At 19.0% G+C, this 17,500-nt stretch overlaps 5 protein-coding genes across 5 annotated transcripts in view; 2 read left to right on the forward strand and 3 right to left on the reverse strand.

Moving 5' to 3' along the window:
• The window catches only part of PF3D7_0213500 (tetratricopeptide repeat protein, putative), a gene marked incomplete at both ends in the record, with an annotated part of 2,094 nt that extends 1,199 nt beyond the window's left edge, over positions 1–895 (reverse strand). The window contains 3 exons of the mRNA XM_001349604.2: positions 1–409; positions 563–648; positions 812–895. The exon at positions 1–409 is cut by the window's left edge and continues 377 nt beyond it. Coding sequence (XP_001349640.2) covers positions 1–409; positions 563–648; positions 812–895 — 579 coding nt within the window. The remainder of the gene's footprint in view (positions 410–562; positions 649–811) is intronic.
• Positions 896–1,481: 586 nt separating this feature from the next.
• PF3D7_0213600 (conserved Plasmodium protein, unknown function) lies at positions 1,482–10,294 on the reverse strand (the record flags this gene model as incomplete). The annotated part of the gene is made up of 12 exons (XM_024473266.1): positions 1,482–1,784; positions 1,928–2,043; positions 2,175–2,307; positions 2,426–2,548; positions 2,638–2,757; positions 2,846–2,890; positions 3,039–3,216; positions 3,369–3,431; positions 3,583–3,708; positions 3,861–4,258; positions 4,432–8,685; positions 8,897–10,294. 12 exons carry the CDS (start codon positions 10,292–10,294, stop codon positions 1,482–1,484), a joined length of 7,257 nt encoding a protein of 2,418 aa, XP_024329077.1.
• Positions 10,295–12,047: 1,753 nt separating this feature from the next.
• Positions 12,048–12,696, forward strand: PF3D7_0213700 (conserved protein, unknown function; the record flags this gene model as incomplete). The annotated part of the gene is made up of 2 exons (XM_001349606.1): positions 12,048–12,338; positions 12,523–12,696. 2 exons carry the CDS (start codon positions 12,048–12,050, stop codon positions 12,694–12,696), a joined length of 465 nt encoding a protein of 154 aa, XP_001349642.1.
• An 888-nt stretch (positions 12,697–13,584) lies between these two features.
• On the forward strand, positions 13,585–15,594 carry PF3D7_0213800 (conserved protein, unknown function; the record flags this gene model as incomplete). The annotated part of the gene is made up of 1 exon (XM_001349607.1): positions 13,585–15,594. The coding sequence occupies one exon, from the start codon at positions 13,585–13,587 to the stop codon at positions 15,592–15,594; it is 2,010 nt and encodes a 669-aa protein (XP_001349643.1).
• A 527-nt stretch (positions 15,595–16,121) lies between these two features.
• Positions 16,122–17,500, reverse strand: part of PF3D7_0213900 (RTR1 domain-containing protein, putative) — a gene marked incomplete at both ends in the record, with an annotated part of 3,501 nt that continues 2,122 nt past the window's right edge. Inside the window, one exon of the mRNA XM_001349608.1 lies at positions 16,122–17,500. This exon is cut by the window's right edge and continues 2,122 nt beyond it. Coding sequence (XP_001349644.1) covers positions 16,122–17,500 — 1,379 coding nt within the window.

The raw sequence follows: 17,500 nt of genomic DNA on the forward strand, positions 1-17,500 counted from the left end.
GTTATTTAATTGTGAGTTAGGAAAAAATAAGAAAGGATTTTTTTCTTCTATGTTGTCACAAATATCTATAAGTTCATTACTAGTAATGATTTTATCTTTTCTTTGTTGATTTTGTTCCTTTTCAAAATCATTATTATAATAATTATTATTAATATTTTTATTTTTATTGTGCTCTTCATTTTTTCTATTTTTCTCAGTTAATAATTTCTTATCAATGTTCGATTTATTACTTTCATTATTCTCCTTTTTATTTTTCTTCATATTATATAATTGTAAATACTTTTCATAATTATCTATGTCCTTCAACGATTTATACGCTTCGCATATTCTATAATAACTTTTCAAATTATTTTCGTCTAATTCTTTTGCCCTCAAGGCGTCCTTAAGGCTATTTTCAAAGGCTCCCATTCTGGAAAAAATAAAAAAATAAAAATAAAAAAATAAAAAAAAAATAAATAAGTAAACATATTATTATACATACATATATTATATATATATATATATGTATACATATTATCATATATTCATTGGAATGTTTTTTTGTTTCCTTTTTTTTTCTCACTTAAAATAAGCTAACGATCTGTTCGTATATACAACTGAATTGTCAGCTACATAGTTAATACTTCTTGTGTAATGAAAAATGGCTAGCTGTAAAAAAAAATATATATATATATATATATATATATATATATATTATGAAACATTTTACCAATTTATTTGTTTATCCTTATCACAAAATGTCATTTTATTAACATATATATATAAAATATATAAGTATTTATTTATTTGTTCATTTATTTTTTTGTATTACTTCGTAATCTCCGTTTTTAAAGAAAATATTCCCTTGTTCCTTCTCCTCTTCTGATTTTAGGAGGCCTTCAATATTTTTTTCCATAATTTAAAATATATACATGAATATGTATAAATATATAGAAAAGATAAAAAAAAAAAAATACTAAAAATAATAAAAATAGTAAAAATAGTAAATGATATTTAATTTTAATTAAAAAAAAAAATATATACATATATTTATATATATATAATATTATTTTATTATTTTATTATTTTTTTTATATTATGAGAGTTTTATTACGAAGAGATTCTATACTATGTCAGAAAAAATAAAAAAGATTATAGAATTTATATAATATATATATTATGTCTATTTCTTAAAAGATTAAATATTGAAGCAAAAAAAAAAAAAAAATAAAATAAAATAAAATAAAATAAGTTTAAATAATTTATATATATATATATATATATGTAATATTTATATTACATATGTGCTATAATATTAACAACTTTTTGACTATACAAAAAAATGTAGATTTTATTTATTTATATCCTTTAGGCATTTTTATTAATAAAAGAGGGAATATTATATATAATATAAATATATATATATAAATATATATATATATATATATATATATATATATATATATATAGGTGATGTATAAATTTATTTATTTTTTATATCATTATTTATATTTCTTTTTGAGAAGGAGACGTTTTTCATATATATCTTTTGTTGTGAAGATATTTTTGCTTTTCTTTTTTTCATCTTTATTTTGTTTTGTAGTATGAGAGATATTTTCACTGGGGACAATTTTTTCTTCCTCTATTATATTATTCTCAATAATTTCATCGTGTTTATTATCATGAATGTGTAAATTTAATGATTTTGTTTTTAATTGGATAGCAGAATTTTTTTTTTCTTTTAATTCTTCAATTTCTTTTTCTAAACTTTTCGCATTTTCTTGTAATATTTTATTTTCATGTTTCTTTAAAAAAAAATAAATAAACATATATATATATATATATATATATATATAATATGTATTTGTATTATATACATATATTTATGCTTATATATATATGAACATATAAGTAATATTATTTTTAATATATTTTTTTCTTCGATTACTATGGCGACAATTTTTGTGGTCACAGTATTTATTTGTTCTTTTAATTTTTGCTCAGATATGCAAAAAATTAATTCTCTATTTTTCTTTTTTTTTTCAAGAGAACTAATAACATTATCTAACAAAATAAAATAAGGAAAATATATGTAAACATGTACAATATGTAAATAAATATATATATATATATATATATATATATATATATATATGTGTGTGTGTGTGTGTGTTTGTTCATATTTCTAATCTTACTTATATCACAAAATAGAAATTCACAATTTTGTTTTAGATACTTTACATCATGAACTCCTTCTTCTATGTCCATTAATAAAAAGTTCAAGTATTTATTTTTTATTTTGTTCTTATAAATTTCGTCTTTTATATTCTACAGGGGGATAATTAAATAGAATATATAAATGTACATATAAATAGATGCATATATATATATATATATATATATATATATATTCACACGTTTATGTATTTATACGTTTTATGCTTACAGTTATATTTTTTCTCAATTCAAAAATTTCCTGGATTATTTGATTAGCTTCTTGCATGTGTTTTTGGATGATTTTTTTTTTTAAAAAAATATTCTTATTAGAATTATAATAAAAACCTATGACCTTAAATAAAATATATACATATGGACATATATATATTTATATATATTTATATATATATATAATTTTTTTTTTTTTTTTTTTTTTATTACATTTTCATATTTTTGTTCTATCAAAACGTCAAAATTCATACATTCATGTAAGAACTTCTTTTCGAATTTTTTTTTTTTTTCTGTCATTAAATTATTTAATTTTATGGTGTTGTCATATTTCTGTTTAAATAAATAAATAAATATATACACATATATATATATATATATATATATATATGTTTATATTTATTTATATTTATAAATTTACTTCTTTTAGGAGTTTTTTTTTTTCTTGTAACATGACATCTTTATTCTATCAAATCAACGAGTACATATGAAGCATATAATATATATGTGTATATATTACAAAATATAAATTAAATTTAATGAACATCATGTATACATATATATTGACATATATATATTCACATATATATATATATATATATATATATGTCTACCTTTGTTGTGTTTATGTCTTTTATTAAACCTTCCAGCTGTCCCATTAAGATATCAATTTTTTCTCTTTTTATATTAACTGCTCTTAATATTTCCGATTTATTTTCTTCATTTATTAAAAGAGAATATATGGAAATACAATAGAGCTCATGGATAATTATAAGTTTGTGTACATTACGTCTATATAAAAAAAGAAAAGTAAAAAAGATATATAATATGAAATAATAAATATTGTCTTATTTTAAACATGTTATATATATAAGAATACAAAAAAAAAAAAAAAAAAAATTGTCCTTTTATTTTCTGTATGTTCTTGCTTTTATTTGAATTACTTTTGTTTATGTAAATTTTTTAACTTTTTGTTAAATTCTTCACACTTTTCATTAATTTGAAATCTGTAAAAAAAATAAATGACATAAAATAAATGATATAGAATAAATAATTATAAAGAGCATATCAATATATTAAAAAAAAAAAAAAAAAAAAAAAAAAAAAAAACCAATGAACAAATATGCATTTCATTCTTATTTATTTTCTATTTATAACATGTAATTTTTTATGTCCATTAATTTATTTATGATAACGTTTTTTTTAATTTCATAAATTTCTAAATGTTCCTTATTAAGATTGGAGTTTGTCATTTCTTTGGTTTCTTCATTATGAAATATATTACTAAATTGAAGAAAAGCAGATATAAACACAAACATAAATATAAATAAATATATAATATACATATGTATATATTTATGTATTTATTTGTGTATCCATTTATGTATCTATTTATGTATGTATTTTTTTTTTTTTTTTTTTTTTTTTTATCTTACGTGGAAGGAGTGTTCTTCATGTCGTGCTTCAAATTGTAATATTGTGTAGAAGTATCCACATTAATATTTTCTTTTTGTTCATTATATTTTGTTTGTAAAATATAATTTTCTTTATTTATATCTTTTTTTGTTTCCATGTTTAATTTGTTTAATTGTATTTTTAATAAAAGGTCTTTTTTTATAGCGTCCGGAATATTGTATATGCGCCCTTTGTCATACCATGGTTGATTTTTTATAAATAATTTCATATTCATATAATAAGAAAAATTGTAGCTCATATATTTTTCTACGTCTTGTAAAGAGGATTTCAGTTTATTTATCAAGAAGTTTATTTCCTTGAGGCAATGATTCTTTTCTTCTTTTAGGATTTCAAAATCGTTTTGAAACTTTTTTTTTTTCTAAAACGAAAATGTTATTTGAATGGAATGGTTATAAATATGAATATATATTTTAAAAAGAGATAAGCAATTATATGCACACACATACATATATACATATATACATATTTACATATATACATATTTACATATATACATATATACATATATATATATATATATATATATTTAACCTGTTCTATCAATATTTTTAGAATGTAACACTGGAGTCTCTTCCTAGAGTTTGTGAAAAGTTCATACGGAGAATAGAGGAGATAGTTCCATCGTAAATCATCTACTTCTCCTTGTAAAGGATTCACATTAAACAAGTTTGCGTATAGAAAATTTAAATTAATATTTGTACATGGATAGTAATGGTAAAAATAAAGAGACGAGAAATCTTGAAGATATCTATCAATATAATCAGTGTAATCTTTGAGAAAAAATAATGTATTGTTCTTATCAATGTTGTGTAAAAAAAAAAATTCTTTTATTTGTAAAAATCGTAAACATTTGATTTTATCTGTATAAGGAGATGAACATAAATTATAAGAAGACAAATTATTATGGGATGATAAATTATTATGGGATGATAAATTATGATGAGATGATAAATTATTATGGGATGATAAATTATGATGAGATGATAAATTATGATGAGACGATAAATTATGATGAGATGATAAATTATGATGAGATGATAAATTATGATGAGATGATAAATTATGATGAGATGAGAAATTATTATAAGATGATAAATTATTATAAGATGAGAAATTACTTTTTTCATTCGATAAATGATTTGATTTGTTCGATGGATATGATATATAATTACAAAATTTATATCCAGTTTGATTATTATAAAAATTTACAACATACAGATTTTTTTTGAATGCAGATAAAAAATCGATTTTATTTAATATAGAACATTTTTTTTGTAATTTATTAATAATATATAATTTTTGTTTTTTTGTATTTTTAAATTTTTTTTTTATCTTTTTATATTCATAAATAAGTATATCTTCTTCATTTATATATTTTTTATCAAAAAAAAATGTACATCTATCAATTTTCATCTGTTCATTTTGATAGTTTGTTTTTATTAAATCATTAAGTTGTTTTCTTAGATAGGTAATTTTTTTTTCTAGTTTTTTTTTTTTTTCATATTTTTCTTGTAGATAATATTTATTTTGATAAATTTTCAAGCATTTTTTTAAAGATATATTTTGTGAAGAATTATCTTTGATAAAAGTAAATATAATTGTTTCGTTGTCGAAAAAATAATTAGTATTTTTATTATGAATAATATAATTTTTATCTTTCAATATATATGTTTTTTCTTCATTTAGTTTATCCATATTGGATATCTGTTTGAATTCTATTTCTTTATTATTAATATTATGATTATTATTTTGGGGTTCTATACATTTGGTCTTTTCTACATCATTTAATAATAAAATTTTATTCTTTAATATATTATAATGTGTTGGCATATTCATATTAATATTGATGTCTACCTTGATATTCATCTTCTCATTATTATTTTTATTATTTTCTATATATTTTTTCTCCATACATACAATATCTTCAAAAAAGTTTTTTCTTTTCCTATTTGTATAATTTTGTGATATATCATTTTTTATTTTAAGAAAGACAATATTCATATTTTTTATCAAAGAATCATTTATATAATATGATGTGTTATTATCTTCTATGATCCATTTGGAAAGATAAAAAGAGATATGTTCATTAGAATTTATTGTAACATTAAATACGTTTTCTTCAACACATTTTGTATTATATGTTTGATCATTTTGTTGATTTTGTATTAATTTAGGATTACATATTGTAGAATGATCCTTTTCCTTTTGTTTGATAATTGCTTCTTCATCTTCTTTTATATTATTTCTTAAAAGAAGGAAATTTTTTTTTTTGATCAAAAATAAATCATACATATTATTATTATTTTCATAGTTGTTATTACCTTTGATGATCAAAGGATAATAATATTGTATATCATTATTTAGATAAGGCATATATCTAATATTTATATGAGGATTTATTTCAAGAGGATAATCAACAGAATTAAAAGATATACATATCAATATATTATTTGTTGTTACAATATCAATATATGTTAATTCTGATGTATGCATACGTTCATTTATATATTTTAATTTCCCATGTTTAATATTCAAAAAAAATGATTTCTCTTTATTAAGTAATAATTCATATAAAGAATTACAAATAAATACATCATTATTATTGTTATTATCATTATGTTGTGTATTATTTTTTATTTTTTTATTACTTTTTTTTTCTCCTTCTTCTGTTATGACAAAATCTTCATTTATCTTCTCTTCAAGTTTGTCTTCTTTTATCATATTATCATTAAATTCTGTTTTGTTTTTTAATTTTTTTCTTTTCAAAAAAAAAAATCTTTGCATCATGTTTTGCATATTATGATTTGTTGAATAATCAATTTTGGATTCACTTTCTTCTTTCATGTTACATGTATATTTTTGTTTTTCTTTTTTTTTTTTCATCTTATAAACACAAGGTTCTTCCAATTTATGTGAAACAAAAAAAGAAGAAGGAGTTTCACCTGACGACATATAATAATTATTAAAATTATCTTTAATATAATAAAAAGTAATGTTCAAATAATAATCAGCAACGATCATATAATTCCCTATACATTTAGCATAAACGATATTTGTATTTTTGATTGAACAGAAAAAAATATTTCTTGTATATAAAGGATAGGATTTGTTATCATCATCATCATCATCATAATGATAATTTTCAACTTCATTTTTTTGATTCTCCTTATAATTATTATCATTATCTTTATTGCTACGATTATATATATATTTTTTGTTATCATTACTATTGTTTATTTTTTTTTTCTTCTTTTTGTCTGATATATACATTTTGATTTCCTCTTCCCTTGGGAGGTCAAAAAAGAACATATAAAAATAAGACACGCTTTTATCTGAACATAATAAACACACATAATCCTTATTCAGCGTTTTATATAAGTAGAAATTATATAAAATATAATTAGAAGATTCCTTTTGTCTCTTCATATTGATGATGTTTTCATTTTGATTTTGATTTTTTTCTTTATTTTTATATAAAATATTCGTCTGATGTATTTTTTTAAATAAAATATATATATGTATATTTTCTACGAGATAAATAAAAAATTTTTTATGGGATGTAGAATATATTAAAAAAAAAAATATAATATATTGTTGCACATAAAAGTAACCATTGAATATATATTCATTCAATTTATTAAAAACACTATATTGTATATATTTGTTTTTTTTAAAATTACAATATATTTGGTTATGTCCTAAATTACTAAAATTCTGTAAATTCTCATATAATAAAATTTTATGTTTTGTAATGTTTATAAAATAGAAAGATCCGTCATTTAACGATAAAAATATACAAGTACAATTTTCTAACATGGAAAAGATATTATATGATTGGATTTTTTCTTTTGTATTTATAATATTTAAATAATTATTTTTTAAGGAATGATTTTTTAATATATGTTTCTTATCCATATAATATATATCATGTTCATTTATTATTTTTATATCTACTATTTTATTTATATTTTTATAATAACATATATAAAAATTAGATAATTCTAAAAAATCATATATTTTGCCATCATCATTTTTTTTCGTATAATATAATAAACCGTTATCTAGTAAAACAAATAAATATTTAGACATTATATAAAAACTAGTTATATTATTTAAAATATATTTATGCAAATTTATTATAGATACAAAATCTAATAATTTTATCACATTCTCATCATTATAATGGAAATTATCAAATTTTTTTTTTTTCTTTTTTTTTAAAAAATACAAGTGCGACCATAACATATTATCATTATTATTATTATCATATTCATAAAAAATTGATTCTTTTTCAATATAACGATTTATACATACATCTTCTTCAACACAATTATATTTATTATGATACATATTATTTCTTATATCTTGTCTTATCCATTTCTTCTTATTATTATTATGACCTAAAAGATTCAAATTAAAATATTTATTATAAACACTCAAACTTCTTGCACTTAACCTATTTTTTAGTTCATCCTTATTTATTTCACCATCTTCATAAAATATATTATAATCATTGTTAGATATCTTATTTTCTAATGTTTTTATTTCTCTTAATATATTATTAAAGATGATTTCATAGTTATTCTTATCATTTCTTTTTTTCCTTTTTTTGACATCAGAAAAATTTTTATTATTATTCCTAAGGAAATCCTCTTCCTCACGTATTACATCATTGCCATCTTTATCATCTTTTGCATTACTCTGATTATGATTTGTGTTTATATATCTAGGCCTTTTTCTGAATAAATATTTTGCATCTATATAATTACCTTCAGTGGTTTGTATCTGAGATGAAACATTTGAAAATGTAAAATGGACACAATATAATATATATATATATATATATATATATCCATGTATATGTCCATATATATGTCCATATATATATCCATGTATATGTCCATATATATATCCATGTATATGTCCATGTATATATCCATGTATACGTCCATATATATATCCATATATATACATATGATCTTTTATTTTTATCTACCTTTTTAAAAACAGTCAAGGGAATTTCATAATAACGGATCTTAAAACATACGATTTCTTTTGTTTTAAAAGATATATACAAATTCCTCGATTTATAAAAAAAAGATGTAATATGTGAATAGTTATTAATACATTTGTAAAAATATAGGTTTCTACAAGGCTTTGCAAAACTTAAAAATATTAATTCGTTGTTTAAAAAATAAATTAAAAATATGTAATTATCTATCCACGTTGTAGTAATAATAGGACTATTAAAAATAAGTTCTTTTATGATAAACATATTTTTTAAATCATCATTGTTTTTGTTGGTAATAATATATACAATACTTTTATGTGATAACAATATTATTATTTTTTCATCATATGGACATATTATCATTTTTTTTATAGGTAATATTATATTTGAAAATTGGATTTTTTTTAAATCTGGTTCTTTTTTATTTAATATGGAAAATGTGAAAATGTTATATTGTACACTGTGATGATCACCTAAGGGGATATTATCATTTTCTTTTTCTTCATATGGATCTTTATTTGTATCTTCATTTTTTTCTTCATTTATTTTTTCATTTTTTTCTTCATTTTTTTCTTCATTTATTTTTTCATTTTTTTCTTCATTTTTTTCTTCATTTTTTTCTTCATTTATTTTTTCATTTTTTTCTTCATTTATTTTTTCATTTATTTTTTCATTTACATCTTTTATTTCCATGTGCCCCTTTTTCTTCTCATTTTTGTTGTCTGTTTTTTTTTTCTTTTTTTTTTTTTCCTTCTTGGATTCACATATAACGTTAACATCATTCTCTCCTTTCATTAAAAGGAGTGAGCGATCAAGTGTGTGTTTAGATACCAGGACATTTTGATTTAATATTTTACTTTTCATTTGATTATTTTTATTTTTATTTATAATTTTTTTTTTTTTTTTTATCAAGACAAAAATGTTATTATTTGTACATGCCATAGATTTTATTTTCCCTTTGAACGTTTTAACAAAATTCGTGTTCAGAATTTCGAAGCTATTATTTTCAAAAGATAAGGAACATAAAATATTATGATAATGTTTATTTATAACTAAGAATAAAGTATGATATATTTTATTTGTAACAACATTTTTTATATAACATGTTTCTTTAATAATTTTTTTGTTTTCATTTTGTAATAACATTATATTTATTGTCATATTTTTATTACAATCCTCTTCTTTTTTTTCATATCTACATTTTACTACATCGAAATAATATTGTGCTACATAACCTTCATCTTGTGAACAAGTAATATAAAGATATTTTTTTTCATTGTTTAATAAATTCATAAAACATATGTACCCATCTTTTAGGAAACAAAATATGTTATCACTAATAAAATGAAAAGGAAGTGAAGAGTTATATCTACAGTTCGCCATGATGCGTTCATGCGTTCATGCGTTCATACATACATACATACATACAATTTGTAACAAAAATATATATATATATATATATATATATATATATATAAATTAATAAATAATATAATCAAAATGATGGGTGATAATAAATCAATGGAAAGAAAATATCAACCAAAAAAAAAAATAAAAAAAATAAAAAATAGAATAACCAAATGAAATATAATCACATATATGTATATATGTTACATTCAAGAAAAAGATATATCGTCAAAATGATATATAACAATTTCAATTTGTATAGAATAATAAATATGAAATTATAACTATTTTGTAAGGTATATAAGAAATTTTGTCCCTATATAAATGGGCATGAATCTTTTTCTTTTTTTTTTTTCTATTTTTTTTTCTATTTTTTTTTTTTCTTAATATTGAATTGAGACGCTACATTATTTTAAACATTATACATACATACATATATATATATATATATATATATATATATTTTTGTCTTTTATAAAGGCGTTTTGTGAAAAGACATTAGACTATGAAGAAGTGTGAATTTTTGTAATCATAATAAAAAGATGAGCCTTATAATTTTTATTTAAATTATTTCATATATAATATTGAAGAATATAAAAAAATGAAAAGGATACAATATATGATATATATATCATATATATATATATATATATAATATATATTTTTTTTTTGGAATATTGTAAAATGGGAAAATTTTAACCTTCATTTTGTGTATGTCACTTGGGAAATATAAAATTAAGAAAATGTATTTAATAAAATAACACAAACCTACATAAATAAATAAATAAATAAATGAATATATATATATATATATATTTATTTATTTATTTATTTTTAATAAAAAAAAAAAAAAAATTAATTTTCAATATAACATTCTTTTATTAATACTTGTAACACATATAAAATAATAAATATATATTATATATATATATATAAAATATACTTATATATAATATGTGAGTATGATATATTATTATACCCTCTATATATTTTATTATATATAGATAATAATATTCATATGTGATATTTTATGATAGGATTCCCTTAATTTTTTTCATATTATAAATATGAATATAATATATATGTATATATATTTAAGAAAAAATAAAATGAAATGAAAAGAAAAGATATAAGAGAATTTTATATTTATTTATATAATTGTAATATGGAAAAAAAGTATAGTTAAAAAAAAAAAAAATAAAAAAAATAAATAAATATATATATATATATTATATATATATATATAATATAAATATATAATTGTAGCAAATATTATATTAATTATATTTTTTTAATCCCCATCCTATATATATAATATATATATATATATATATATATATATATATGTTTGTTTATTTTATTTATTAATTTATTTATTTATTTAAACAAATAATTATATATATATAAATATATTGTAATTTTTTTTTTTTTTTTTTTTTTTTTTTTTTTTTTTTTTTCTTTTTTTCCATAAAGTAAGGTTTATATATATATATATTATAACTTATTATATATGCTAATTATAACATGTATTTGTATCTTTCCCTGTTTATAAAATTTATATAAACAGTGTTATAGGGAAAATATCCCGTTCTACAATAATATAAAGTTTTTATATTTATATGTATAAATATTAACATATATATATATATATATATATATATATATATATATATTTATGTTCCCATTATTAAGAGGAATATTTTAATTTAAAAGAAAAAAAAAAAAAAAAATGACTTTTCTAAGTAGCCCTTCAACAAATCATATGATAACTAATTTGACAAAAAGAACAAATGAATTTCAATCAAAAATAGATGGCATGTTAAATAACATAAGTACGGAAAGTTTACCTTTCCAAAAAAAATCTTTTATGTGTTGTGTTAATTGTTTTGATACGTACAACACAGATTTTGAAACAATAGGAAAATGTGTAAATAACTGTCAAAAAGGAACAGAGCATTTTGTTCAGGTTGTTCAAAATGAAATGCAAAATTTACAGAATAATTTACAATCATGTCAACAAGTAGGAACAAGAAAAAAAAAAAAAAAAAAAAAAAAAAAATTTATTGTGTATATTTTATATATTACGTAATATTTACAAATATACAAAATAATATATATGTGTGGATTAACATAAGAATAAATATATCTACATATATCTGCACATATATATATATATATATTTTTTTTTTATGGCCAATTTTTAGTCGTGCTTTTATAAGTACTCTCCAAATTATGCCAAGAGCAATTCTAACATTGACGGTCCTACCATAGAAAAAGAAATGGAAACATGTGTAGTAAAATGTTTTGATAAACACGAACCGATGTTACCAGAAATATCTGACAGATTGCATAAAACGTTAAAGGAAGAAATGAAATAAATAAGAAATATTATATATCTACATATATATAATATATATTTTTCGTGTGGTGTCACGTTTAATATAATTTCATCAAGTAGTTTTATCACCACATATATATATATATATATATATAAAGACATATATTAAATGAATATTTCATAAATTATTATATAATTAAATATTAATAACGTAATGTAAATGTTTCATACCCTTTTTTAATTCAGACGTTTGGTATATATATATATGTATATGTATTTTTTATTTTTTATTTTTTATTTTTTATTTTTTATTTTTTATATTTTATTTTTTATTTATTTATTATTATTTTATTTTATTTTTTTTATTTTTGTAACTTTTTTAAATATTTATCATTTTAACCACTTGTTATCTTTCTTTAAACGAATATTCTTTATATATTATATATTCTTTGGAGGATAAAAAAAAAAATATATATATAATTTTTATTGTAAGACAATCCTATAGCTTATTTTTATTTTAATAATAACTATGATGTTGTAATAATTATATATCCAATATAATGTAATATATTATACAAATCAAAAATTTTAAACATCAAAAGTGATTTTTTTTTTTTTTTTTTTCAAGGGTTATACTACACATGAGTAAATAACTATGTTAAGTGTTTAAAAGTATATATAATAACATGTATTTAATATTTTAATTATTTGTGTTGTAAATAATAAATATTACAATTATACACAGACATATAAATAAATAAATAAATAAATAAATATATAAATATATATATATATATATATATATATATATATATATATGTTCATTTATATGCTCTTTTTTTTTTTTTTTTTTTTTTTTTTTTTTTTTTTTTTTTTTTTTTTTTTTTTTTTTTTTTTTTGTTTTTTTTTTGTTTTATTATTTTTTTTTATGATGGAAAATAAAGTATGTAATTACTCTTTAAGAAGCAGGATAGAAAGTATTTTTAAAGGATACAATAATATGATTAATTCAAATGAAGAGTTAATACAAAATAGTGATGTTGAAAGGGATTGTAATACAGAGACTTGTTTAAATAAAGAGAAGTACATGAATAAAAATGAAGAATGTATTCGTATTAAAAGAAAAATATCTAACGATGATAACATGTCCATTTTTATTAAAGGAAGAAAATATTTATTTATTGAAAATTACACATCAGTGATATATGAAAAATGTGAAGATAAATTGAACATAATTTTGGCTAATAAATATTTAGAACAAGGTATCATAGAAGTTCAATTAAAAGGAAACGTAACATTTATTATTCCTTGTTGTTTAAATAAAAATATCTTAAGTTGTTTTTTACCACAATTGGAAAGAGGATTATATCATTTATTTTTTTTTTTTAATAAAGAAAGAATGTTTATTAAATTGTTACGACCTGGATCTGAATTAAGTGATGATATAAAATCTATACCCCTTCATGTTATAGAAATAACTGATTTTAGTCATGGTTTAAAAAAAAATAAGATTACAGATAAAAATAAAGAATATATAATAAATAGTACACATAATAATTTTTATACAAATAAAGAACTTATCAAATTATATAATAATATTTACAACAATTATAATAATATATATAATGATGAATATAAAAAAAATAATAAAATTAGTCTACAAAAAAATTTTTATCTTCACTATAATAATGAAGAACATTTTTATAACTTTCTTAATTCTTACAAAGATCAGTTTATTGACCATTCTTCTTTTACAACAAAAATGAGAAATTCTTATCAACATAATAAGGATATAGAAAGAGAAAAAAGAGAAAAAAACCAAAAAAACAGTTTAGATATAAATAATATGAACTTTATTTCACAATTAAATCTGGAAAAACATGTAGCACAAAGTAGAATCCCTATTTTATATAAACGATTATTGTATGATAATTGTATATATGAAAATAAAATGGTTATTATGCATTTCCACACCAAAATATTTGAATATAATCCTTTCAATATCTTATCAACACACATCTTTACAAAAAGTGAAATAGAAAAAGATGGATATATCATTTTTGCATTTAATATAATACCTATAACAATTAATACAAACAAAAATAAAAGTAAATATATTAATTCTTATCATAATGAAGATATTTATAAAAAAAAAAATATTAACAAAAAAATTAATTATTCATCAAATATTCTGAACAGTTCAGGTGAAAAAAAAGAAGAAATTGGAAATAGCTATATGAGTACATTATTCATTTTAAATTCGGATGAAAGAAATTGTGTAGATATAAGATTATGGAAATATATAAAAACTGTTGAATGTAACAAAAATGATATATCGAATAATTTTTATTTATCTAAAAATAATTATAAAAATGTCGTATGTCCAATATCACCTCAATTAATTAATAATAAAAATATATTTAACAGATATTCTGAAGGGTTAAAAATATCTGACAAGGTCAGCATATTTTTCGAAGATTGGAATGAAGACATATTGCCTGTTCAGAAATTTGTTAATTCGTTTGAATATGATATACCTTATAAAAAGTTAAATGAATTATCTAATTATGTTGAGGATATAAATGGGGACATTTTATTATATAATGATTTTAACGAAAACGACAAAAATGATCATGTGTGTGACGATACTATAAAAAGTCAAAATGAAAGTATAAATGGTTATCAGTATAATAATAATGAAAGTGAGCTTATAACAAACACATCTATGAATCAAAATAATTTCTACATTAAAGATATGGAAAAAAATAAAATCAACAATAAAGACAAAATGAACAAAATATCAATGAAATATCTATTTAATAATTTTGTATCCTTTGTTTTAATAATCGATGAAAAAATATACCACAGTGTTACTCCTATAAATAAATTTATTTTATTATTTATAATTAATTATTGGATGAACTTTGTGGAAAAATAAAGCGATTAGAGAATTCTTCCTTTTTCTTTTTGTAATAAAGGTTATATATACATATATATATATATATATATATGTATGTATTTATATAAGTATTTATTTTTAATTGATTAGAATTTTTTTTTTTTTTTTTTTTTTTTTTTTTTTTTTTTTTTTTATAAATTAATATAAATTTATGACACAAAAAAAAAAGAAAATATGAAATGGAATAATAACTTAAAAAAAAAAAGAAAAAGAAAATATGAAATGGAAAAATAACATAAAAAAAAAAAAAAAAAAAACAAATAAATATATTAATTATATATCAAATAAAAATTTATGAGGTTACTACTAATGTGATATATAAAAAGCATAAACTAATTTTATTATATAGCACAATGATATGCAAAACAAGCCCACATATGGTTTAATATAAATGCATAACATGTAAATGTATATATGTATATATGTATATATATATATATATATATATATATATATATGTGAGGAAAAGAAATTTTTTTTTTTTCATCCCCCTTTCTAAAAATTGGCTAATAAAAATTGTTTTGAAAAAAAAGCACACACAATTCATTTAATTCTTCCTGATCTATTTTATTTTCAATGATTAAATAATCTTCTGCTTTTTTTATATTAAGCATTTCAGAGGAAGGGATTAAATGAGGTTTGTGTAATTTAATAGCCATGGCAATAACACAAATAATAGATTTATAAATAACTTTTTTGAAAGGAATTAAGGGTTTATGAAATAAGAATGTTCTACATATATTCACTATAATCGATGAAATACAATTAATATATATAGGCATATTTTGAGATATATTGTATATAAATTCATTTCTTCTTTTTCTTTCTTCTTCATTTATTGCTTTAGGTACAATAAATTCATTTTTTTCAAAAAAATGAACTGTATATTTTGAAATGTTGTTTGTAAATATATCCCACAAAACAACATATAATGATAAATTTTCATATACAAGTCCATTATTTCTACCATATATATATTTATTTTCATTCATTTTTACAACGTTATTAGAAAAACAGTTTTTATTTTCTAATTCGTCATCAGTAAAATGGTCATATGATAAATCATCATATGTTGATTCATCATCTTCTAAATGGTTAAAATTTTCATATTCATGTTTATCGTTATCTTGTAATTTCATATTTATGGAAATATCACTCTTAAATGTTTGTATATATTCTTCTCTTATTTTTTCTTTTTTTTCCAATAATAAAGCTTGTAGTTTTATATCATCTGTGTCTTCATTAACACGATGGTCTGCTTCCTTTGTTTTTTCACATTCTTCCTCATTTATAATTATGTCATCCTTAAAATGAACACATGACTTATCATCATATGTGCGATTCTCATCATATGTGCGATTCTCGTCATATGTGCGATTCTTATCATATGTGCGATTCTCATCATATGTGCGATTCTCGTCATATGTGCGATTCTTATCATATGTACAATTCTCATCATATGTACTATTCTCATCATACGTACCATTCTCACCATATGTACTATTCTCACCATGTGTACTATTCTCACCATGTGTACTATTCTCACCATGTGTACTATTCTCACCATGTGTACTATTCTCACCATGTGTACTATTCTCACCATATGTACTATTCTCACCATATGTACTATTCTCGTCATTCTTTTTTTGGTTAATTTTATTATCTTTTCTCTTATGATCAGTTGACGAATTCAACAGGCGTATTTTCCTCCCCCTTTCAGCATCATTGTGCTTTCTATTAATTTCATTCATTTTTTGGGAAGCAAAATTTATAAAATTTTCTTTTTCATTATCATAAAAAAAATCCACAACTTTTGACTCATCTAATTTGGATAAATCATATAGATTATATAATGAATATTTTTGATAAAGGTTTAGTGTTTTTT

Source organism: Plasmodium falciparum (genome assembly GCF_000002765.6).
Source record: "Plasmodium falciparum 3D7 genome assembly, chromosome: 2".
Taxonomy (NCBI): domain Eukaryota; phylum Apicomplexa; class Aconoidasida; order Haemosporida; family Plasmodiidae; genus Plasmodium; species Plasmodium falciparum.